The 24,643-nt window shown below is 36.8% G+C and overlaps 1 protein-coding gene across 8 annotated transcripts; it reads left to right on the forward strand.

The window, feature by feature from the left end:
- The first annotated feature begins 352 nt into the window (after window positions 1-352).
- LOC131944948 (filamin-B) lies at window positions 353-23,531 on the forward strand. 8 transcript variants are annotated; one of them, XM_059305862.1, is made up of 26 exons: window positions 1,065-1,119; window positions 4,185-4,261; window positions 9,306-9,497; window positions 9,706-9,878; window positions 9,953-9,971; window positions 10,443-10,638; window positions 12,115-12,180; window positions 12,706-12,919; window positions 13,506-13,617; window positions 13,934-14,121; window positions 14,801-14,956; window positions 15,578-15,709; window positions 16,077-16,206; window positions 16,472-16,603; window positions 16,968-17,144; window positions 17,250-17,393; window positions 17,640-17,765; window positions 18,188-18,334; window positions 18,715-18,816; window positions 19,573-19,758; window positions 19,939-20,043; window positions 20,306-20,482; window positions 21,116-21,265; window positions 22,211-22,378; window positions 22,810-22,867; window positions 23,270-23,531. In XM_059305862.1, the coding sequence occupies exons 3-26, from the start codon at window positions 9,419-9,421 to the stop codon at window positions 23,445-23,447; spliced, it is 3,315 nt and encodes a 1,104-aa protein (XP_059161845.1). In that variant the 5' UTR covers window positions 1,065-1,119; window positions 4,185-4,261; window positions 9,306-9,418; the 3' UTR covers window positions 23,448-23,531. The 8 variants fall into 8 exon arrangements, with proteins under 8 accessions (XP_059161844.1, XP_059161840.1, XP_059161845.1 ...); XM_059305860.1 differs by lacking the exon at window positions 9,953-9,971 and adding an exon at window positions 4,413-4,568 and having other exon boundaries at window positions 1,068-1,119; window positions 9,706-9,897; XM_059305856.1 differs by lacking the exon at window positions 9,953-9,971 and having other exon boundaries at window positions 1,066-1,119; window positions 9,706-9,897.
- The last annotated feature ends 1,112 nt before the right edge of the window (window positions 23,532-24,643 follow it).

Consider the following 24,643-nt stretch of genomic DNA (forward strand, 5'->3'; position numbering starts at 1 on the left):
AATTATTATATGGACAGTAAAATTAAACTTGACAAACGTATGATAAGCATTCCGACCTAGTCAGTTATTAATATCTGAGAATAACAAAACAAGGTAGTCACGTATTCACGACCAATAGAAGCAGCTTCTTCTTCTCCTTCGATTTTAATTGTATGTTGGACCGGATCTCTTTAAAAACAATTAGGTATAACGTGCCAACATTCAATTAACAATATAGACCATTGACCCCGATTTCAGCCTTCTTTTCTTCATGAGTGTGTTTCAGAATGAGACGACACAAAGATAGTAGAGTGTAGCTACACGATATGAGAGATAAGATGTGTAGCGTTTTGTTTTAATCTAACGAGCCGTTACAAGTGTGTTATCACACATACACATGCTCTGTGCTGTGTGACGTATGTGTGACGTGTGTGTGACGTGTGTGTTACGTTCAGCTCACCCTGGATTACATTCATGACCAGTCAACGTTACTCGTACAACACTGACGCATATGTTAATGGTACCAGCACTGACGTATAAAGAGAAAAATAAACGCTAAGGAAGATTTGCCAGGTAAAATTGTTATAAGTGTATTTGTGTAATTTATACACCTTTTATTTTGAATACCTTTATGCAATTAACCAGTTTAAAACCTCAGTGTGAGTGTACAACATTACGACTCTACTCATGAACAAGAGACCTAAGCGGTAGAGCGCTAAGCTACTAACCCGAATGTCTCGAGTGGTGTTTAGCGAAGTGTAACGAGTTGCGTTGGGATGATCTAGTCAACTCCAAGTGCTGAATTGTATTGACACCCCGGACAAAACATTTAACTTCAAAACAGAAGTCTCATTGATGTTCAATGACCTTTGACCTATAACGTCCCGCCCCCACCCCGTCCATTCCAAGACTGAGACCGTAAGCCTGAATGACAAACAGGTTTTTTAAATGTGACAGGCTTTGTGTGAAACTGGTTCTGTGTGTGGCTGGGTGTAGGGAGAATGAATGAAGCAGCGAACATTTGGTGTGGAGGCTATCACCGCTAGAAGCGGAAGTACACACACACACACACACACAATGACGCGTGTTGTGTCGTAACACACGTAAACAGCGTGACACTGTCATCTGACCTTAAACAAGGTAAATTTTACACAGCAACCTTGCGATTTTTAAACATAAAACATTTTTATTCTGAGCAAATAATAAATTAATTATACCATGTAATAAACTCTAGTTTCTCTATACATATAGCCACTTTATATATATATATATATATATATATATATATATATATATATATATATATATATATATATATATATATATATAATATATAGTATTTTAATAGATGTACGTTTACAAATTCATTTCAATAACGCCTCACAAATTGACTGGTTGCATGAAACGTGTTTATCGGAGAGGAAATTGGATATTTTACACACACAAATCCTGTTTGAGATTACGCTATGGATCTAAAAATCACTTTTAATCCGGCTCAACGTTTACGGCGGGCTGTGTGACTTTGTATGGTGCCTCGTTTTCGGTGTCAATCGATGACTGTGCTCTGCTGGGTCTCTCTTCTGTGAACACGTGTGTACTGACACATGTGTTCAACACACCTTTTGATCTGCTAACCTATGTGAAGCTAACGGTGTGTGACAGTGTGTGTAGTTCTGTAATCAGGTTAATGCGTGAATCCTACACCCAACAATAGTGAAGGAGAGTACTTATGCTAGACTCTATAGGCTAATAGGAATATTTTGACGAATGAGTTTACAATTACCTGCGATTGTTTATTACAATTACCTGCGATTGTTTATTACAATTACCTGCGATTGTTTATTACAATTACCTGCGATTGTTTACAATTACATGCGATTATTTACAATTACCTGCGATTGTTTATTACAATTACCTGCGATTGTTTATTACAATTACCTGCGATTGTTTATTACAATTACCTGCGATTGTTTATTACAATTACCTGCGATTGTTTACAATTACCTGCGATTGTTTACAATTACCTGCGATTGTTTACAATTACCTGCGATTGTTTACAATTACCTGCGATTGTTTACAATTACCTGCGATTGTTTACAATTACCTGCGATTGTTTATTACAATTACCTGCGATTGTTTATTACAATTACCTGCGATTGTTTATTACAATTACCTGCGATTGTTTATTACAATTACCTGCGATTGTTTACAATTACCTGCGATTGTTTACAATTACCTGCGATTGTTTATTACAATTACCTGCGATTGTTTACAATTACCTGCGATTGTTTATTACAATTACCTGCGATTGTTTACAATTATCTGCGATTGTTTATTACAATTACCTGCGATTGTTTATTACAATTACCTGCGATTGTTTATTACAATTACCTGCGATTGTTTACAATTACCTGCGATTGTTTACAATTACCTGCGATTGTTTACAATTACCTGCGATTGTTTATTACAATTACCTGCGATTGTTTACAATTATCTGCGATTGTTTATTACAATTACCTGCGATTGTTTATTACAATTACCTGCGATTGTTTATTACAATTACCTGCGATTGTTTATTACAATTACCTGCAATTGTTTATTACAATTACCTGCGATTGTTTATTACAATTTCCTACGATTGTTTATTACAATTACCTGCGATTGTTTATTACAATTACCTGCGATTGTTTATTACAATTACCTGCGATTGTTTATTACAATTACCTGCGATTGTTTACAATTACCTGCGATTGTTTACAATTACCTGCGATTGTTTATTACAATTACCTGCGATTGTTTACAATTACCTGCGATTGTTTACAATTACCTGCGATTGTTTACAATTACCTGCGATTGTTTACAATTACCTGCGATTGTTTATTACAATTACCTGCGATTGTTTATTACAATTACCTGCGATTGTTTACAATTACCTGCGATTGTGTATTACAATTACCTGCGATTGTTTATTACAATTACCTGCGATTGTTTACAATTACCTGCGATTGTTTACAATTACTTGCGATTGTTTATTACAATTACCTGCGATTGTTTACAATTACCTGCGATTGTTTACAATTACCTGCGATTGTTTATTACAATTACCTGCGATTGTTTACAATTACCTGCGATTGTTTACAATTATCTGCGATTGTTTATTACAATTACCTGCGATTGTTTACAATTACTTGCGATTGTTTATTACAATTACCTGCGATTGTTTATTACAATTACCTGCGATTGTTTATTACAATTACCTGCGATTGTTTATTACAATTACCTGCGATTGTTTACAATTACCTGCGATAGTTTATTACAATTACCTGCGATTGTTTATTACAATTACCTGCGATTGTTTACAATTACCTGCAATGGTTTATTACAATTACCTGCGATTGTTTATTACAATTACCTGCGATTGTTTATTACAATTACCTGCGATTGTTTACAATTACCTGCGATTGTTTATTACAATTACCTGCGATTGTTTAAAATTACCTGCGATTGTTTACAATTACCTGCGATTGTTTATTACAATTACCTGCGATTGTTTAAAATTACCTGCGATTGTTTACAATTACCTGCGATTGTTTATTACAATTACCTGCGATTGTTTAAAATTACCTGCGATTGTTTACAATTACCTGCGATTATTTACAATTACCTGCGATTGTTTACAATTACCTGCGATTGTTTACAATTACCTGCGATTGTTTACAATTACCTGCGATTGTTTATTACAATTACCTGCGATTGTTTATTACAATTACCTGCGATTGTTTACAATTACCTGCGATTGTTTACAATTACCTGCGATTGTTTATTACAATTACCTGCGATTGTTTATTACAATTACCTGCGATTGCTTATTACAATTACCTGCGATTGTTTACAATTACCTGCGATTGTTTATTACAATTACCTGCGATTGTTTACAATTACCTGCGATTGTTTATTACAATTACCTGCGATTGTTTACAATTACCTGCGATTGTTTACAATTACCTGCGATTGTTTATTACAATTACCTACGACTGTTTATTACAATTACCTTCGATTGTTTATTACAATTACCTGCGATTGTTTATTACAATTACCTACGACTGTTTATAATGCGAGAAGACTTGTGATTGGTTGGTTGTAGAAAATCAAACGTGATTGACCTAGATCGATTGCAGCTAATACCTGGCATTTGATTTTTTTAGCAGAGATCGATGATACACATAGCACCACAAACGCAGGGGAACGCTAAAAATCAAACAACAGTTGAACTTTTCTTAAGGTTTGGGAATGGAGTTTTTTTTAATTTCTATTTATCTTCATTAGTTTAGTATGTGTTTGACTAATTACGTAGGCCTATACTATATAAGCGTCCGTGGCTAATCTGTGTTAATCTGTGTTAATCTGTTGTTGTTTGATTCACCTGTGTACAGTCAGGTACATCCGTCAGGTGCATCCTCAGGTGTGTGGGTGTCCAGTGGATAATCTTTAGTTAATCCACCCAGCAGACGATTACACAGCTGTGTACACAACTCAAGTGTGTACTGTACACACCTGTTAGTCTAGTCAAGACTAGGTGTCTGGTGACGGTAAGACCATCTTTGTGACAAGTATCTAAGATTTATAGGTTTTTTTGCCGACATGCTTATTTCTCTATTTCTAAAACTTGGGTCTAAAATTAAAAATAAATAGTTTGTATGTATGTGCATGTGTCCGTATGTATGTATGAATATGTTCATGAGTTTAACTAGATTGTGTGCGGCTTTACCACGGCGAGATCATCCACCCAATCGATGTGAGGAAAATCGATAGCTCAGCCCTAAATAATACACAGCTGTGAGCGGAGCGTGGTCCAGTTGTTGAGATCGATGGCCGTGTTTGGTCACGTGAGTCAACAAACCTACCACGTGACAGTGTGTACAGCAGTCTGAGATAAAACTCATTCAACTGCTTACAGGAATAAAAGTACATTACGGTGGGCTGGGGTAGAGGTTTTGTGTCCGTGGATGGTCCACTAGGTGCCCAGCGGTCCTATACTAACTTCTTCTGTGTTGTTTTATAATACTTCTCACTTGGCCTAAACAGATCACAGTGATATGCATTGGTTAAACTTTCACGTAATACTATCACGATCACGTCGTGTTGGGGAAAATGTCTTAAGATGTCATCAAACGTATACCATGTGATACCATCCCAATCACACATCAAGCTGACAGTCACAGGTTCGCTTCACAGTGTGTTTAAAATCGAATGTGATAACAGTTTTCTCAGAAACCATAGTAGTGTCCGCTTGTTAGCGTGTAGTAGTATGTAGGGGCGGGCGGGGGGGGGGGGGGCGGACCGCACCGGGTGACACCATTTAGGGGGGTGACACCAAGGCAAAAAATAGCAAAATATATAGAGAAAAACTTGAGGGGGGGATGCAAATCAAAAGTTTGAGGGGGGGGAGGAGGGGTTGCAAATCGAAAATTTGAAAGTTTGTCCCCGGGAAGGGTCGCTACGCCTCTGGGGGGAGGGGGTGACTCCATTAAGTGCCGCACCGGGTGAAACCCGACCTCGCTACGCCACTGTGTAGGGGGTAGTGTGTATGGGGTAGGGGGGACCAGTGTGACGATTCGTGAAACACTGTGGGGGGGGGGGCTAAATTATGTGAAGGTAGTAAGTGATGGAAACTGTTATTTTGTTAGCTTCAGGGGTGGGGGAATTAGGGGTGGGGGATATGACGTCATAAAGTCACGTGTGGTCTTTGTTTATTGTTCATGAACTTTTAAAACGGATAATGAAGCTCGCATGTAAATTAACTAAACAATGTCACGTAGAATATCAATGTTTTTTTTTTTAAAATAATCTAATTAAAAACTGTTGTAGACAAAAGACAAAAAGACCGTGTGTTATCAGTGTGCACAGATCTCCACAGGGGTCACTTATCTCAAACCGTGTCATCGTCTAGCGTCTAGTTGTGTGCAGTTTAAAATAGTAGCTCGCTTGTCAATCGTGCTTCACACTATCTGTCAAGGGCGAGAACTCAGGAATGCTGCGTGACCTAGCATTCATTAAGATTGTCATCATTTAGGCTGTTTACTGCCGAACGAGGAATATAATTTAACGAATGTGGGAGGACTGTAGTTCTGTTTGGGAGGAGTACATTCTTATAGCAAGACTTCTGTGAAAGGCTGTTTTTATTTTAATGAAAGTAAAATCATAATCATCTTGGATGTGTTAATGTTTTCTTGTGATTGTCTCAAGTAAATATCTATTAGGCAAAATCGTGTTATTTGCAGGTCTTTTATTTCATTTGTCTTGATGCTGATATTTTTTTCATAAAAGATTAAAATTTATCGTCATTATAAACTGTGGGTAAGTTGATCGTGTAACCAGAGACTTACAAAAATAAGCCGCATGATTTAGTATGATTGTAGTTCGTGTTCACAACGATTAGTTCAGTTTGATTACCTTACGTTTTAACCAACAGACAAGTGCTCCCCTCCCCCCCCCCACCACTAGTACTTAACTTGAAAATGTCAGTGGGTGTCAGCATGTCAGTTTGACACCACCCAGCAATGTAGATCCACTCAAGTGTTTTAGGGAAATCTTGAATCTAGGCTGTATGTCTCACTGATTAATCGAACCTAGAACCTAGGACCCTCATAGCCTGCTGTAAGATGATCTACACAACACAATCATGTGTCATTCGACTTGTTGGTCTAGTGGTATTCGAACCTAGGACCCTAGCCTCATAGCCTGCTGTAAGATAATCTACACAACACAATCAGGCGTCATTAGACTTGTTGGTCTAGTGGTATTCGAACCTAGGACCCTAACCTCATAGCCTGCTGTAAGATGATTTACCCAACACAACCAGCTGTCAGTAGACTCGCTGATCTACTGGTATTCGAACCTAGGACCCTAACCTGCTATAAGATGATATGCCCAATACATGTGTTCTCCATAGACATCAACCTATGCTTTGTTGTGTGCTGTTAATGTTGAGAGCTTTGTTGGGTGCTGTTAATGTTGAGAGCTTTGTTGGGTGCTGTTAATGTTGAGAGCTTTGTTGGGTGCTGTTAATGTTGAGAGCTTCGTTGTGTGCTGTTAATGTTGAGAGCTTCGTTGTGTGCTGTTAATGTTGAGAGCTTCGTTGTGTGCTGTTAATGTTGAGAGCTTCGTTGTGTGCTGTTAATGTTGAGAGCTTCGTTGTGTGCTGTTAGTGTTGTGAGGGCTAGGCATACAGTCTAATGCTACATGTTGTCCAAGTGCCATCAACCAGTTAAAAAATGTGTTCTGTGTAGGTTTATACTGCTCTAGTTTAGCCTTGTATTGTTTTATACTTGTACTAGCCGTCCCGGCCAGGCCCTGCTCTGGCTTCTGTGAAAAACCTTTCTGTTAAAGACCATTACCTGTGTGTTTAGTAATCATCATAAACCCGGCATTGCCCACCCAAACCACAACCAACCAAAACAACAAAACGCAAACATAACGCTAACACAATTACAAATACAAACGAAAACAAAAACCTAACAACAAACCCAACCACAACCACAAACACCAATACAAACACAAAGAAAAAACAAACAAAAAAGCAAACGAAAACAAAAACCTAACAACAAACCCAACCACAAACACCAATACCAACAAAAAAAAAAACAACGAAAAAGCAAACGAAAACAAACCAAATCCAAACGCAAAACCAACCAAAAACACAAATACAAACCCAAACAAAAAAAAACACAAACAAAAACGAAAAAAGAAAGAACAAAAACGAACCAAATCAAAACGAAACCACTAACGCAAACCCACCTAAACACAAAGAAAACACTAACGCGAACATAAACGCCCGCGGCGGAATCATCTGTTTTAGCTTAATGAACGACTATAGTACCCCAACTTATTCATAGTCTTTTGCACTCACTTAAACGAACGCGCCTGTTTCAATTTAATGAACAATTTTAATACTCCAAGCTTATCCGTAAAATACCTACAACATTTGCACTTGATCAATCCCCGCTAATTATGTAATTATTTTTTTTTCCCAACACCAAAACAAAGTAATTAAAAAGTAAATTCTTTTCCACAAAATGCAATGGTTTTATAAAGGGAAGTAATTGTGTTTTCCTAATTTATCAAAGGGAAGTAAGTGCTATAGGACTAAATAAAGACATAATTAGAATTGTTGTAAAAGATGATATTTTTTTAAAACTTGTGTTTAATGAACATGCCGACAATTATTACTATAATTTGAAAAATGAAAATTATTTCCCAACACTTTCAATAGTAATTTTTTAAGTCATAAATTTAGACAAATGCGCACGATAATTGTCTAACACTTAAATCCATCCAAGACCAACGACAAACATATGCGTTACATACAGAACTGAGCTTTATATATTAGATTGGCTTGACAATGGAACGGCATGGTAGAGTCGTTGATCACTCGATAACCGACTCGAAAGTTTCGAGTTCGAACTTTGGCATTGTCTTGGTCTTTGAGTTCACCCAATGCTGATGTGCACGTGACTGCTTTCGAGCAAGTAAAGACAGCTGACCTTAGTGGCGACAAGCAAGTAAAGACAGCTGACCTTAGTGGCGACAAGCAAGTAAAGACAGCTGACCTCAGTGGCGACAAGCAAGTTAAGACAGCTGACCTCAGTGGCGACAAGCAAGTTAAGACAGCTGACCTCAGTGGTGACCAGCAAGTAAAGACAGCTGACCTCAGTGGTGACAAGCAAGTTAAGACAGCTGACCTTAGTGGTGACCAGCAAGTAAAGACAGCTGACCTCAGTGGCGACAAGCAAGTTAAGACAGCTGACCTCAGTGCTAACCTCACTACCCTATCATACACCGAGTACACAGAAACTGCTTGCACTGTTTGGTTTGAAAGGGAACTTGACATTTTGTATCTACTTGACATTTTTGTATCTACTTGATATTTTTGTATCCACTTGACATTTTTGTATCTACTTGACATTTTTGTATCTACTTGATATTTTTGTATCTACTTGACATTTTTGTATCCACTTGACATTTTTGTATCTACTTGATATTTTTGTATCTACTTGACATTTTTGTATCCACTTGACATTTTTGTATCCACTTGATATTTTTGTATCCACTTGACATTTTTGTATCTACTTGACATTTTTGTATCCACTTGACATTTTTGTATCCACTTGACATTTTTGTATTTACTTGATATTTTTGTATCCACTTGACATTTTTGTATCCACTTGACATTTTTGTATCTACTTGATATTTTTGTATCCACTTGACATTTTTGTATCTACTTGATATTTTTGTATCTACTTGATATGTTTCTATCTACTTGACAGTTGTCACACCGGAGCATGTGCCCCTCATGAGAGGCGGGGCAGGTATGGAACTGCCATTGTTTACCTGAAGTAACCTAGCAACCATCACAAGCGCCGCACCTGTACACGTAACCATGTCTGGCACCGAAGACCAGTGGATAGCCATTCAGGCCAAGACTTTCCTCAACTGGACCAACGAACAGCTCAGCATAGGTGAGTAGACCTCAACTGGACCAACGAACAGCTCAGCATAGGTGAGTAGACCTCGTACTGACCAGCTTATTGTTCAACCGTTATTCGACTCGACTGACTTAAACAAATCATCCTACGTTTCTACAGTATCTATCATACTAATAGTCTAGCTCTACTTCACCTACGACACTCTGTACCTGAAATGGCCCTTGGTTTCCTTGTATTGCAGGCAACAGGTCTATAGAGAACCTGTCTGTGGATCTGTGTGATGGCGTCAAGCTTGTGGCTCTGGTCGAAGCTCTCCAGTTCAAGAAAATCGGCAAAGTCTACTCCAAGCCGACCAGCCGCATACAGATGTTGAACAACGTCTCTCTCGCGCTCAACGCTATTGCCGCGGACAACGTGAAACTAGTCAATATTGGTGAGTCGGGGTTCAAAGGTTAACCTGGTCAATATTGGTGAGTCGGGGTTCAAAGGTTAAACTCGTCAATATTGGTGAGTCGGGTTTCAAATGTTAAATTAGCTAGCACTAATGAGTCGGTTCAAAGGCTCCTCAGACCAATATTTGCGAGTGTAGAGAATCAAGAGTTACATAGCTTGAAATTAGTGGATCTGGATATAGCCAATAGGGCTTGTAAGTAGGTCACCAACTTCTTATCATACTAGCCAGCTAGTATTTTTCAAACCAATTATAAATGTTTATTAAATCGGTAAAAAAAGAAATGAAATTTATTTACGCTATTGTCAAAATATTTAAAACCGTAAAAACTGATAATGATACTTTGAGAATTCACCCGACCCTGGCTAACGAGATTTCAAATTTTAAGTAAGAGAAGCAAAGAGACTTACATGCCCTATTGTTAAACCAATTTATTTCCTAACATGATTCCATGTGGAAACTATTCGTAGGTCAAAAACTCATTTTGACAGATTTTTTAACATAACGTAATTTTTTCATCTGATCAGGAACAGACGACATAGTTGGCGGGAACCTGAAGCTGATCCTCGGTCTGCTGTGGCACCTGATCATCCGGTACCAGATCAGTTCCAGTAAGTCCAAGGCCCCACCCAAACAGCTGATGCTCACCTGGTTCAAGAACGCCTTGCCTGGCCTGACCATCACAAACTTTACATCCAACTGGAGGGATGGTATAGCACTACAGTAAGTCAGTAATTGTGGGGATGGTATAGCCCTACAGTAAGTCAGTAATTGTGGGGATGGTATAGCCCTACAGTAAGTCAGTAATTATGGGGACGGTATAGCCCTACAGTAAGTCAATAATTGTGGGGATGGTATAGCCCTACAGTAAGTCAGTTTTTGTGGGGACGGGACGGTATAGCCTTACAGTAAATCAATAATTGTGGGGATAGGATGGTATAGCCCTACAGTAAGTCAGTAATTGTGGGGACGGTATAGCCCTACAGTAAGTCAGTAATTGTGGGGAAGGTATAGCACTACAGTAAGTCAGTAATTGTGGGGACGGTATAGCCCTACAGTAAGTCAGTAATTGTGGGGACGGTATAGCCCTACAGTAAGTCAGTAATTGTGGGGACGGTATAGCCCTACAGTAAGTCAGTAATTGTGGGGACGGTATAGCCCTACAGTAAGTCAATAATTGTGAGGACGGTATAGCCCTACAGTAAGTCAGTAATTGTGTGGGACGGTATAGCCCTACAGTAAGTCAGTAATTGTGGGGACGGTATAGCCCTACAGTAAGTCAGTAATTGTGTGGGACGGTATAGCCCTACAGTAAGTCAGTAATTGTGGTGACGGACGGTATAGCCCTACAGTAAGTCAGTAATTGTGTGGGACGGTATAGCCCTACAGTAAGTCAGTAATGTGGAGAGGGGACGGTATAGCCCTTCAGTAAGTCAATAATTGTGAGGACAGGATGGTATAGCCCTACCGTAAGTCAGTAATTGTGAGGACAGGATGGTATAGCACTACAATAAGTCAGTAATTGTAGGGACGGCATAGCTTTACAGTAAGTCAGTAATTGTGGGGACAGGATGGTATAGCTCTACAGTAAGTCAGTAATTGTGGGGACGGTATCCTTCCATCCTTCCTTAATCCTCATCACTCCCTGTGGAGTATAGGGCAGCAACAAATCTCCGCCAGTAAAGCCCTACAGTAAGTCAGTAATTGTGGGGACGGTAAGTTACTGATGTTAGTTAAAAGATGATTCAGTGGATTTTCTATAAGATTTAATACTTCCTTATGTAAATAACATTAAGTTCTATTTTATGATGCATTCGTTAACACTCATTATTCATTGTGAATTTAAAGTTTGGCGTGAGAAATAGTTTTGTTTAATATCAAATTAGCCCACTCATGTTTCGATCTTTACCTTCCTTCCTCTCTTCTATCCATCCCACCTACAACTCCCTACTTCCATCACCAGCCAAGACCCCTTCCTCCCCTCTTCCAACCCACCTCCCACATATCTCCGATGTTATTGTTTCGATGTCCATGTTAACCCCATACCCCTGTGTCAACTGAACTGATGTCCTTCTCTTTTTTATCAGTATGTTAACCCCATACCCCTGTATCAACTGAACTGATTTCCGTCTCTTTTCATCAGTATGTTAACCCCATACCCCTGTATCAACTGAACTGATTTCCGTCTCTTTTTATCAGCGCCTTGTTGGAGTACCTAAAGCCTGGGCTGTCACCCAAATGGGCGGAGCTTTCTCCTAAAGACAGGTAAGACAATGGGCGGAGCTTTCTCGTAAAGACAGGTAAGACAATGGGCGGAGCTTTCTCGTAAAGACAGGTAAGACAATGGGCGGAGCTTTCTCGTAAAGACAGGTAAGACAATGGGCGGAGCTTTCTCGTAAAGACAGGTAAGACAATGGGCGGAGCTTTCTCGTAAAGACAGGTAAGACAATGGGCGGAGCTAGAAATTTGAACACTTAAATAACCTTCCAAAACATGACATTATCGTTGAAGTAATTAAAGTATTTTTTAAAATTATTTTATAGTATCAGTTATTTTAAAATATTCACATTTAATATAAAAATACTTCTGTACACATACTGAATTGAACTGTATGATTTTTTAAAACAGCTTTGTAAGCTACATCAAAAATATTTTATAAACATTTAAATACCTTTTTTATATGACTAAGTTTAGTAGATTGATAATTTTTTTTTTTAAATTTCATTGTTGTACGTTAACAATTCACCAGCAAATTTAATTATGTTTAAATAATTTGTGTACCTTCGGTAGCCTCCAAAATTGCCGGACAGCGATGCAGTTAGCCAAGGAGCATTTGAATGTTCCGAGAGTCATTTCCCCTGAAGACTTTTCCAGTCCAGATTTGGACGAGTTATCCGCCATGACGTACCTCTCCTATTTCATCCGTAAAATTTCCCCTGGGTACTACAACACACTCAACTGGGCTTGTAAACAACTCAAAACAACCAACATCAGCAACCTAACTGTAAGTAGGTCAGTTGGTAACTAAACCAACATCAGCAACCTAACTGTAAGTAGGTCCACTAGAACTTTACAGCTAACATTAGTCAGTAACTTAACAGTGAGTACTTGAGTAGGTCAATTCGTATTTTAACAACCAATATCTCAGCAAATTCACTGTAATAGGTCAACTGGTAACTTCATGAGAAAAAGCACCTTATGCCCTAACTATTAGTAGGTCAACTACAGCTTTGCAATAATTAACTTATTGAATTAACAGTAAGTAGGTCAATTGGTAACTTAACAACCAAGATCAGAAAACCAACTGTAAGTAGGTCAGCTGGTAAATTTATAACTTACATTCATACATTAGCAAGGCAACTATAAAGTTGTGAAGACAAACAAGGTAGTTCCACAAAACCAAGATAATCATCAAAAACTTAACTAGATGTAGATCTACATGTGTGTAGATAAACTAAAGGATATATTTTTTTATGTACTTCTAAAATACTTTAATTCAATATGTCTATAATTATTTTCACTACTGACAACTTGACTGACATAATTAACCTAATGCACTGAAAATATTTTCCCCGTTGACTTGTTCACAGACTGACTGGAATGATGGCTACTACCTGTGTTCACTCGTTCACTCCCTGGGGGGTGAGGTGCCAGGCTGGCCAAACATCAACAGGAAGGACCATGTTGCCACTTGCCAGTTAGGTCAGTTTTCTTCAAATTTTGGTTTCTAAACTTTACACTTAAAAGAATTCTACCTTGTTTTATATAGATAATACATACTCAATTAATATATAAATGATAATTTCATATTGTTTGACTTGCAAACAATTTGTTTTGTTTTAATTTTGAACAAGCATGTGTACATATTTTAAGAGAGAAAATTATACAGATTTTTTACAACAAAAAGTATAATATTCTTTTTTTCAACACCTTTTAATAATTTTACTTAAACTGCTTTATAACTGTTAGAGTGATTACAGTATTGAGGTTGATCAACCAAGCTGACCTTTTTGTCCAGGTATTGAAAGCGCCCAGAAGCTGGGCATTGACCCCATCCTGACAGCCACAGATCTCTCTGACCCAAATGTAGACCACCTGGCCGTCATGGCCTACCTGTGCAAGTTCCAGAAGATCACCCCAAGGAAGGACAAGTCTGAGAAAGTTGACGTTGACTGTAAACTTTTGGGTGTGGCTGTGGGAAATGTTGTAAGTTTTTTGGGTGTGGCTGTGGGAAATGTTGTAAGTTTTTTGAGTGTGGCTGTGGGAAATGTTGTAAGTTTTTTGGGTGTGGCTGTGGGAAATGTTGTAAGTTTTTTGGGTGTGGCTGTGGGAAATGTTGTAAGTTTTTTGGGTGTGGCTGTGGGAAATGTTGTAAGTTTTTGGGCAGATAAAATTTACCATTGACTGGTCTAATAGTTTTAACAGTAACTTCTTTATCAGAAGTTCAAAGGATGTAGAACATAAAATGGATGGAGAATATAAAATGGATGGAGAACATAAAATGGTTTATCAAAATTATATCCAAACACTAGTCGCTCGCTTTGTTGAGAAAATTTGAACATTGCAAACTAGATTTAAAATTTAAAAACAGTTTGGCTAATTTAAGATAATAAAAGATAACAATTCCAGCATTGTAAACAAAAAATGTTAATCAAAGATGCCATCAGAAAATAACCAACACAAGTTGTAAAAGTAAAACTGATACTGTAGTGTTGTCTACTTATGTAATTGTTGGATGAAATTTCTCAGATACATTGTAGGTTACACTTATGTAATGGTTGGATGTAATTTCTCAGATACATTGTAAAACTTATGTAATTGTTGGATGTAATTTCTCAGGTACGTTGTAAGCTACACTTGTGTAATTGTTGGGTTATATTCTCAGGTACATTTCCACATCAACGCAGCAGACGTAGACACACAGGAGTCTAAAGTAAAGACCTGGGTGTCAGGTCCCACAACCTCACCCCCCTGCCAGATAGCCTGGGCCAACAGGACGGCCACCTGTACCTTCCAGCCTACTGAAATTGGTTTACATAAGGTGAGATTTTCTTTTTCAAGAATTTTAATTTACATGAGGTATGATTTTTTTTCATGTAGGCCTTCTGTGAATTTTTATTTTACATAAGACATGTTTTTCTTTTCATGTGCTTGATTTTTAAATACTTAAGGTGTGGTTTTCTTTTCCATTTTGTACAATTTTTTAATACATAAAGTGTGAATTCATTATTTTGTGTTGTTTTATTATTAAAAGGTCTGATTTTGCCATCATATAATGTAATAATTTATCAATATGATTTTGTCAAACATGTAATTTTGTGTTCTTAAGTAATTTTTTTAAATAATTATAAAATATAGTTCTGTTATATAAAGGTATTGTTTTATCCATGTATTTCTAAATATTCTTGTATAACCACAAATAAATACACTAACACACATCTTTGATAACATTTCTCCCTAGATATTCGTCCAGTATGTATAACCACAAATAAATACACTAACACAACTTTGATAACATTTCTCCCTAGATATTCGTCCAGTATGTATAACCACAAATAAATACACTAACACAACTTTGATAACATTTCTCCCTAGATATTTGTCCAGTATGTATAACCACAAATAAATACACTAACACAACTTTGATAACATTTCTCCCTAGATATTTGTCCAGTATGACAATACAGACATCCGAGGCTGTCCGATCACATTCACAGTTCAACATGACCTAAGCAAGGTCAAGATCACTGGATCTCCGAACCCATGTCGTGTGGGCAAGCCACACACTATTGAGGTCATAATTTTAAATCAAATTATTTCAAATATAATTTTATTCAAACATTAATATGAACTTGTATGGTCATAATTTTAAATCAAATTATTTCAAATATAATTTTATTCAAACATTAATATGAACTTGTATGATCATAATTTTATATCTAATTATTTCAAATATAATTTTATTCAAACAATAATATGAACTTGTATGGTCATATTTTTAAATCTAATTGTCCAACCATTAATATTAAATGTTCTATTTGTCACAACTAAAACAAAATTATAATAAAATAATGAGACATAATTGTTATCAAAATTGTGTATATATATATATATATAAATATTAGCTTATAACTGTTGATATTTTAAATTACATTTTTCAGATATTTTGCCAAAAGGAATTACAAAACTCCCTAGAAATACGAGTGACAAGTCCCAATGGGGAGCTGAGCCATCTCAACACAGACCCCATTCCTGAAGGGTTAAAAGCAGTTATAAGACCCTCAATGCCTGGTCAGTTTTATCTCCCCTCTCATCAATACTACTGTAATTCAGATTAACACTTCTTTAACTAACAAAAGAAATTAAAATGGTTTAGCAGATGTAGGCTTTAACTACTGGCTGCAAGAAACAAAGTTCTTATGCAGCTTCACTAAAAAAAAAGAATTTGTAATTTTTGAAATGTTTACTGTATGAAATATAAGATTTGGCTCATTTTCTTAAAACCAGTAGTCAAAAAATATTATGTGTGTATTTATCTATGTTTTGTTATCTTTAGGTACTTGGAGTTATCAGACCTTAGTTGGAAGTCTAGAGGTCAGCACCGTCAAGTTTTCAGCTTTTGACCCTCTCAAGGCTTGGCTGTCTGGGCCTGAAAAGGGAGTGGTTGGAGAAAGTGTTACCTTCACAGGTAGTGTGTTAAAGGGGTGTTTAGAGAAAATGTTACCTTACAAATATGTGTTAAAGGGGTGGTTGGTGAAAATGTTAATACCACAGAACACTGATAGAAAATGATAAGTGTGAGTAGTTAAATCTAGTGTAATTTCTCTGAGCAACTGAAAAAGTAGGCCTATATAATTTAATAAAGGTGTACCCGCTTTATCCATCAATTTTAAATTAATGATATGGAATCGATATACTTTCTTTAGTAAACTCCTATTTGGTTTATATTATTTAATCTACAATCTTGATTGTGGCAATGATAATATTTGGTTTAATCTTTAGTCAACAATCATGATTGTGGCAATGATGACAATATTTGGTTTAATCTTTAGTCAACAATCGTGATTGTGGCAATGATGACCTGGAAGCAGAAGTAACAACGACAGGAGGCAGGATACTGGATGATGTGCACCTTGTCAAATCCAAAGATATCCACAACATAACCTTTAACCCCAGGTCTGCTGGGGTTTACAGGGTCAAGGCTTCTATACGAGGGGAAGTAATCAATGGTATTCTTTCACTTTTTTATTTTTTAAATTAGAACTTTATTTATAATTATGCTATATTGTCTTTGTTTAACAATTAAAATTTAATTTTCAGAATATATTTTTCAGGTTCTCCAAAAACTGTTGAGGTGGTTGACCCAGGTCAGATACTGGTCACAGGGGAAGGTTTGACCAAGGGAACAAAGGGTGTGGAGGCCTACTTTTATGTCAACAAGCAGGGACTGGATGGAGAGATCTCAGTAGTTATAGAAGGTAGGAAACAAGTGCCTAGAAGCATAGAAGGTAAAAAAACTGGTGCTGAGTGTTATATTTTTTAAGATCTTCCATTTTAATAGTTAATAAAGTCACACATGTCAAACTGTTGTAGTGACATTCTGTTATTCCTTGACATAATGACCCCTTATCAAACGGTTGTAATGACCTTATGTTATTCCTTGACATAATGACACCCTTATCAAACTGTTGTAATGATCTTATGTTATTCCTGTCTTGCTGTAGTTGAAGGTCAGAATGTTCCAGCGGCCAGAGAGAAGCAGGCAGCAGATGAGTTTGGCTACATGTACATCCCTCCCAAGGTTGGCTTTTACAAGATTGATGTCAGATGGGATGGCAAACCTGTAGCAGGTAGGGTAGGAGTTATCTTTCTTAATCAGGGTTTTTTAGAGTTATGGTTCTTTGTCTATTCTTAATTTTTTTTTTTTTAAACTGAATATTAGTTGTTTTTTTTTTAAATAATGGCTACAAAAATAAGAATCCATTCTATGCATTTGAAAAAGATCATGAATATTAGTTCAAATTAAATTTTACTTTTGTAAAGAATAAACCAACACACCAAGCACCTGTATGCCTATCACATCCACTTAGTTGAACATAGCTCTGATATTTATCTTCCACTACAATCAAAATTATGTTAATGAGCCTAAGTACATCAATTAATCAAACAATTCAAACATTTTATCCTTTAGTCTTGATTCAGAAGGTGACATAGTTATTCCCTTCACACAATGACTGAGACCAATCAACAATTTTTCAAATGTCTTCAAAAGGTTCGCCCTTCATGGTCAACATCACTGACAAATCACGTGTGATTTTGCTGGACAACTTGGCTGAGCTGAAGGATGAAAGTGACCACGTAGCGCTCACCTACAACCAAACAACAACTTTTAATTTTGACATTAGTCGGGCTGGACCTGGTATTCAGTCTAATTATTATTTGCCTCCATGTTTATTTTATTTTAATTTTGACTAGATGTACCCTTATCACTCCAATATATATGTAACCTATTTATGCCAATACATAAAGCCATACTTTTTCCAAAACCATATTTGAAGGTAAAATTTTTTTAAATGTAGCACATATTTCTTTTAAATATTAAAATAAAAAATAAAATAAATTAATTAATTATCTAATAAACTAAATTTATATTTTTTTTTTAAATTTGTGTGTTAGTAGCAGTAAAAAATAACAATTATTTTCATTATCAATCATCCATTATTAAAAAACAATTATTGTCTTTATTAATCAATCCAATTTTAAAGCACCTTTATTTTGATAATCAATCAATCCAATCAGGTCATTTGACCGCTGAGGTTTTAAGTCCTGAAGGCAAACTGCCAGTCCATGTTACACAGAGTACAGACAGAGCCACAGTCACTTTTACAGCTAGTCATGAAGGTAAGGGGGTGTACTAGAGGTTTATTAATGAGCTTTTATTATAACCAGCATGCAAATATATTCATGAGGGTAAGGGGGTGTACTAGAGGTTAATTAATGAGCTTTTATTATAACCAGCATACAAATATATTCATGGGGGTAAGGAGATGTACGAGAGGCTAACTAATGAGATTTTATTATAACCAGCATACATGTATAGTCATGAGGGTAAGGAGGTGTACTAGGGCCTAACTAATGAGATTTTATATAACCAGCATACACATATATTCATGAGGGTAAGGAGATGTACTAGAGGCTAACTAATGAGCTTTTATTATACTCAGCATACATGTATAGTCATGAAGGTAAGGGAGTGTATTAGAGGCTAACTAATGAGCTTTTATTATACCCAGCATACAAATTTATTCATGAGGGTAAGGAGATCTACTAGAGGCTAACTAATGAACTTTTATTACAACCAGCATACACGTATAGTGCCGTATAGGCCTTCAACAAAATATAAAGAAAAGCTGAATATTTAGATCAGTTAAAAGGAAACAGAAATGATTGGTGCTATTTTAAAACATAGTTTAGTGATTTGCAGGAAAAATATAAAAATGACACCATTGGTGTCAAAATTTGAACAGGCTAATCAAAATGAATGAGGATGTTTCAGCCTTAAAGGGTTAACTGATAAATAAAGAAGCAGTGTAACTATGTATGTCTAAGAATGACACTTCATGTGGCAGTAATATGTAGTGTATCCTACATTTTCAGGTGACCACTACATCCACCTGTACTGGTCGGAGGTGCCACTGGACTACAGCCCCATACAGGCCTACTGCCCTGGACCTCCTACTGTAGTGGACGCCAGTAAAGTTGTCATCACAGGAAAAGGGGCTGAAAGTGGCAGGGCTACGGTCACGTCTAAATTTATCATTGATGGCAAAAAGGCTGGAGCTGGTATGTTTGTTGATTAAATTAAAATAGTTTTTTTTATCAAAACCACTTAACTAAAATGATGAACAAGAATTTTTCTTAATTCATTTAACATTATAATAAAACAAATCAACAAAGCATTTATTTAAAAAAAAAAGAAATATTTAAATTTAAAAGTATTTAAAATTTTAAAATTTAAATCAGGTGTTGCTAAAGTGAAACTGCAAGGTGTGATGAATGAGCTTCCTGTCGATGTTAAACCCCTGAAGTACAACAGGTATCTGTGCAGCTACACATCCAATCTGCCAGGTAAGGACATCACTCTACTTCACCTGCTCTTGGGCCATCTGGTCTGAAAAAAAACTTTTCAGTCGTATAAATATGTTTTTAGACTTTTGTATAGCAGCTAGATACAAAACTAATGTCCAGTTTTTAAACAGTCAGCATAAACTAATGATATAGCCTTATCTCTGTGTATGTATTTTAATTTCATGTAATTAAACTTCACCTAAAAAATATAAACTACCAAAAACAAACATTGCAAATTATTTATATGCTTGTTTTCAAACAGGCAGCTTCCTCCTGTATGTCTACTGGTCAGATGTATTGGTGCCTGGCTGTCCTTTCAAAATCAACATCACCACCAAAGGGGATGTCAGGAAGGTCAAGGTTACCGGGGAGGGTCTCAGTGGAGGAATATTTGGCAGTGAGCTGATTGTCTATGTGGACACAGTGGAGGCTGGGCCAGGTAATCCAAACATGCTAGGTGGCCAGGTAAACCAAACATGCCAGGTCACCAGGTAAGCCAAACATGCCAGGTGGCCAGGTAAACCAAACATGCTAGGTGGCCAGGTAAAACAAACATGCTAGGTGGCCAGGTAAAACAAACATGCCAGGTGGCCAGGTAAAACCAACATGCCAGGTGGCCAGGTAATCCAAACATGCTAGGTTGCCAGGTAATCCAAACATGCCAGGTGGCCAGGTAATCCAAACATACCAGGTGGCCAGGTAAAACAAACATGCCAGGTAAAACAAACATGCCAGGTGGCCAGGTAATCCAAACATGCCAGGTGGTCAGGTAAACCAAACATGCTAGGTGGCCAGGTAAAACAAACATGCCAGGTGGCAGGTAAAACAAACATGCCAGGTGGCAGGTAAAACAAACATGCCAGGTGGCTGGGTAATACACATATACTAGGTGGCCAGGTAACACATATATACTAGGTGGCCAGGGAATACAAACAAAGCCATCATGAATGACACTTTCATAAGCAAATAATTAAACATTAACTCTATTATTTGTATAAAATCTTTGTAAAAGAAACAACCACTAAGCAATTTTTTTTTTAATTTTAAAATTTTCTTTTGGTTTTTTAATCAGGGGAGATAACTGCAGAATGCCACAGTCACAGACAAAACGCTCTATGTGATCTGATAGAAAACTCTGATGGCCAGTACATCTTGAGGATAACTCCAACAGAAGCAGAAAAACATGTTCTGCAGATCAGATATGATGGCATTCAAGTGCCTGGTGAGGCCAGTTTTAATTAAACTTCTTAATTTCTAATTAGTTAAACTTCTTAATTTCTAACTATTTTATCACTTGTCAAATATTTGCTAGATATATTGGAGACAAGATTTTGTTAGAACCACTGCTGGGTCACATGCTATAGAATCAGACTTTTTGGCCATCATTCATGCACCCTATGCAAATCTTGTTAACAATCACTTAAACCAGTTACAAGCTAGTAATGAAAAACAAATACACACATATACCAGAATCCATGAGAGGAAGAATATATTTTCTAGCCAACAGCTGTAATATTGACTGAAACACAAAATACATTCAAATCTAGAATGTTCTCACATTTAGGATAACTTCTGTCACTTAAAACACAAAAATGTGTGGTAACTATTTACCTTGCAAAAAAAAACTACACGTACCTACTGCCGTAAAAAACACCAGTTAGCTGAACCACTTCAATTATAAACTAATAATGTAATTAATAAAGCTTGGGTTTTTAATTTTAAAATAGAATCAAATTATAATTCTTAACTTCTAAGAATTGATACAGATGTACCAATATTCATATATAGATCTTAATTTCAAGGTTTATTGAAGTAACAAACATTGAACAACATTTCCCTTTGGGTTATTTTTTACAATGTCACGGATATTTAAGCACCTTATGGGATCACAGGTATAGGTTGTCTCCCATGCTTATATATAAATTAAGTTATTAATTAATACAAATGAATATTTATATATACATATATATGTATATATATATATATATATATATATATATATATATATATATATATATATATACATAATATATATATATAAATATAGATGTATAGAAATACATGTATATATACATACACACAATTTGATGTAAAAGAGCATTTGTCAAATATGCCTGATCTCTAAGATGTATTACCTGGACTAATATCTGCTAGCATCTACCCCCAGGCAGTCCATTTATCCTGAGGGTGGGAGACCCACCTGACCCCAGCAGGGTGCGTGTGTTTGGGCCTGGGATTGAAGATGGACACATTGACAATTTTCAGTCCAGATTTCTTGTGGATACACACGGGGCAGGTGCTGGACAACTGGCTGTCAAGATTAGAGGACCACGAGGTAGGTGTCCAACCAGAGGCGTAGCGAGGTGTTGCGGGGGGGGGGGGGGGGGGTGCGGACCGCACCGGGTGACACCCGACCTCGCTATGCCACTGTGTCCAACGACAAATTTTAGCAGGTCATGAAGGTCTTTACTGCTTGAGGACATGTAAGAAGGTCTTTGAATATCTTGACTAAACTGTGAGCAGGTCCTTGATTCTGTTAATTCTGGAGGTTTAATAAACCTGCGTAATTTGAAGTCCAATGTTACTCCATTATGGTCTTACTGCATTAGCTAATCATAGCATTGTTAAATTTATGCATTTTCTTAAAATGATACATTTTGTAAAATCATGCTATTTCTAAAATCATATATTCCAAAAATCAGGTCATTTCTAAAATCAGGCCATTCCTAAAAATCCTGTTTTAATTAATTTGATTGGATGTTTCAGGTGGTTTCAGAGTTGACATGCGAAGAGAAACAATCAACGAGAGGATTATCAACTGCAGGTTGGATTATCTCTTCTTAGATTACTGGATAAATGTTTTCTCTGTTTAATTGCTATTTTAGTTCCAATTTGTAAGATAATAAAGTACACCAATCCATTCAACTTTAATGCAATGTCTTTTTCCTAATAAAATTCTTCATAAGTAAATATTGGTAGGTCTATTTATTAAAACAGAAGACTACTTTTGTCAATTGTATGCTTTAGCATAATAATTGTGTGATAATTGTGTCAATAATTGTGTCAATAATTGTGTCAATAATTGTGTGATGAGTGTGTGAATGATTATTTGATATTTTGTGATACATGAATTTTATGAATGACTGAGTCATCAGCAAATGACCCTGTAAAAAGTCAAGTATGACTGACTAGACTCTACACAACTGACCGCTATATTTTGTCCCAGGTATGACCCCAGCGAGGCAGGTGAGTACGCCATCCACGTCAGGTGGTCAGGTGTGCACGTACCTGGCAGCCCGTTTGTCGTGAAGATTGTTGAGACCAGAGAACAGCTCAATCGTCTGATAGCTGAGCGAGGCTATAAGCTGCATGAGGAGCAGCTGGGCTGGAAGGCTGAGATTTAGCTGACTTTTTGTTGATTTTATGTGGGGATAGGCTGAGATTTAGCTGATTTTTTGTTGATTTTATGGGGGGGAGAGGGGGGGGAGGCTGAGATTTAGCTGACTTTTTTGTGGATTTTATGTGGGGATAGGCTGAGATTTAGCTGACTTTTTGTGGATTCTTTGTGGGGGGGGGGGGGGGAGGCTGAGATTTAGCTGACTTTTTGTGGATTTTATGTGGGGATAGGCTGAGATTTAGCTGACTTTTTGTGGATTTTTTGTGGGGGGGGGGGGGGGAGGCTGAGATTTAGCTGACTTTTTGTGGATTTTATGTGGGGATAGGCTGAGATTTAGCTGACTTTTTGTGGAATTTTTGTGGGGGGGGGGGGAGGCTGAGATTTAGCTGACTTTTTGTTCATTTTATGGGGGGGGGAGAAGGCTGAGATTTAGCTGACTTTTTGTGGATTTTATGGGGGGGGGGGGACTGAGATTTAGCTGACTTTTTGTTCATTTTATGGGGGGGGGACTGAGATTTAGCTGGCTTTTTGTTGATTTTATGTGTGTGATGGGGGGGGGAGGCTGAGATTTAGCTGACTTTTTGTTCATTTTTATGTGGGGGAGGCTGACATTTAGCTGAATTTTTGTGGATTTTATGTTTATGGAGATTTAACTGACTTTTTGTTGATTTTATGGGGGGGAGGGAGGTTAAGATTTACCTGACTTTTTGTTGATTTTATATGAGGGGAGACTGAGATTTAGATGAATCTTGGTTGATTTTATGTGTGGGGATGTGATAGTTGATTTTATATGAAATGCTGAAATTCATGTGGCTGAAAATTTTTTCTGTTTGAATATTGAAAATTCAATGGATTTTTTGTGAATTTTTTTTTCAAAACTATTTTTGTTTTAAATGTAATAGATCAAGTTTGATTTTTTATATATTGGATGTCTGAAAATAAATTGTTCATTGTTGATTTTTAACTGGAAGTATTTGGCTGATAGTTGTGAGGTTGAAAATAATGTAACAATCAAAAGCATGTAAGTCTCTGTTCCTTATTTTTGGTATTTTGTCAGGCTAAAAGTTATTTCTACGAATGTAGAGTTGGGCAGTGTGGTTGTCTTTACAATGTTTACACTGCCCCATATGTAGAATATACAACCAGTGTTGTAGCATTGTCTACTACATAGGCTACTAGATTGTCATAGTCTACTACATAGTC

Source organism: Physella acuta, unplaced genomic scaffold (assembly GCF_028476545.2).
Source record: "Physella acuta isolate Inbredline_101_S28 unplaced genomic scaffold, ASM2847654v3 ptg000516l, whole genome shotgun sequence".
Classification (NCBI taxonomy): Eukaryota; Metazoa; Mollusca; class Gastropoda; family Physidae; genus Physella; species Physella acuta.

What these genes read in the sequence shown, in the direction of transcription:
- LOC131944948 (XM_059305861.1), top strand. Translation starts at nt 9,419, where the DNA reads ATGTCTGGCACCGAAGACCAGTGGATAGCCATTCAGGCCAAGACTTTC. An exon ending in GATCTCAGTAGTTATAGAAG is followed by an intron (nt 17,394 to 17,639) that starts GTAGGAAACAAG and finishes GTCTTGCTGTAG; the next exon opens with TTGAAGGTCAGAATGTTCCA. An exon ending in TGGCAAAAAGGCTGGAGCTG is followed by an intron (nt 19,759 to 19,938) that starts GTATGTTTGTTG and finishes AATTTAAATCAG; the next exon opens with GTGTTGCTAAAGTGAAACTG.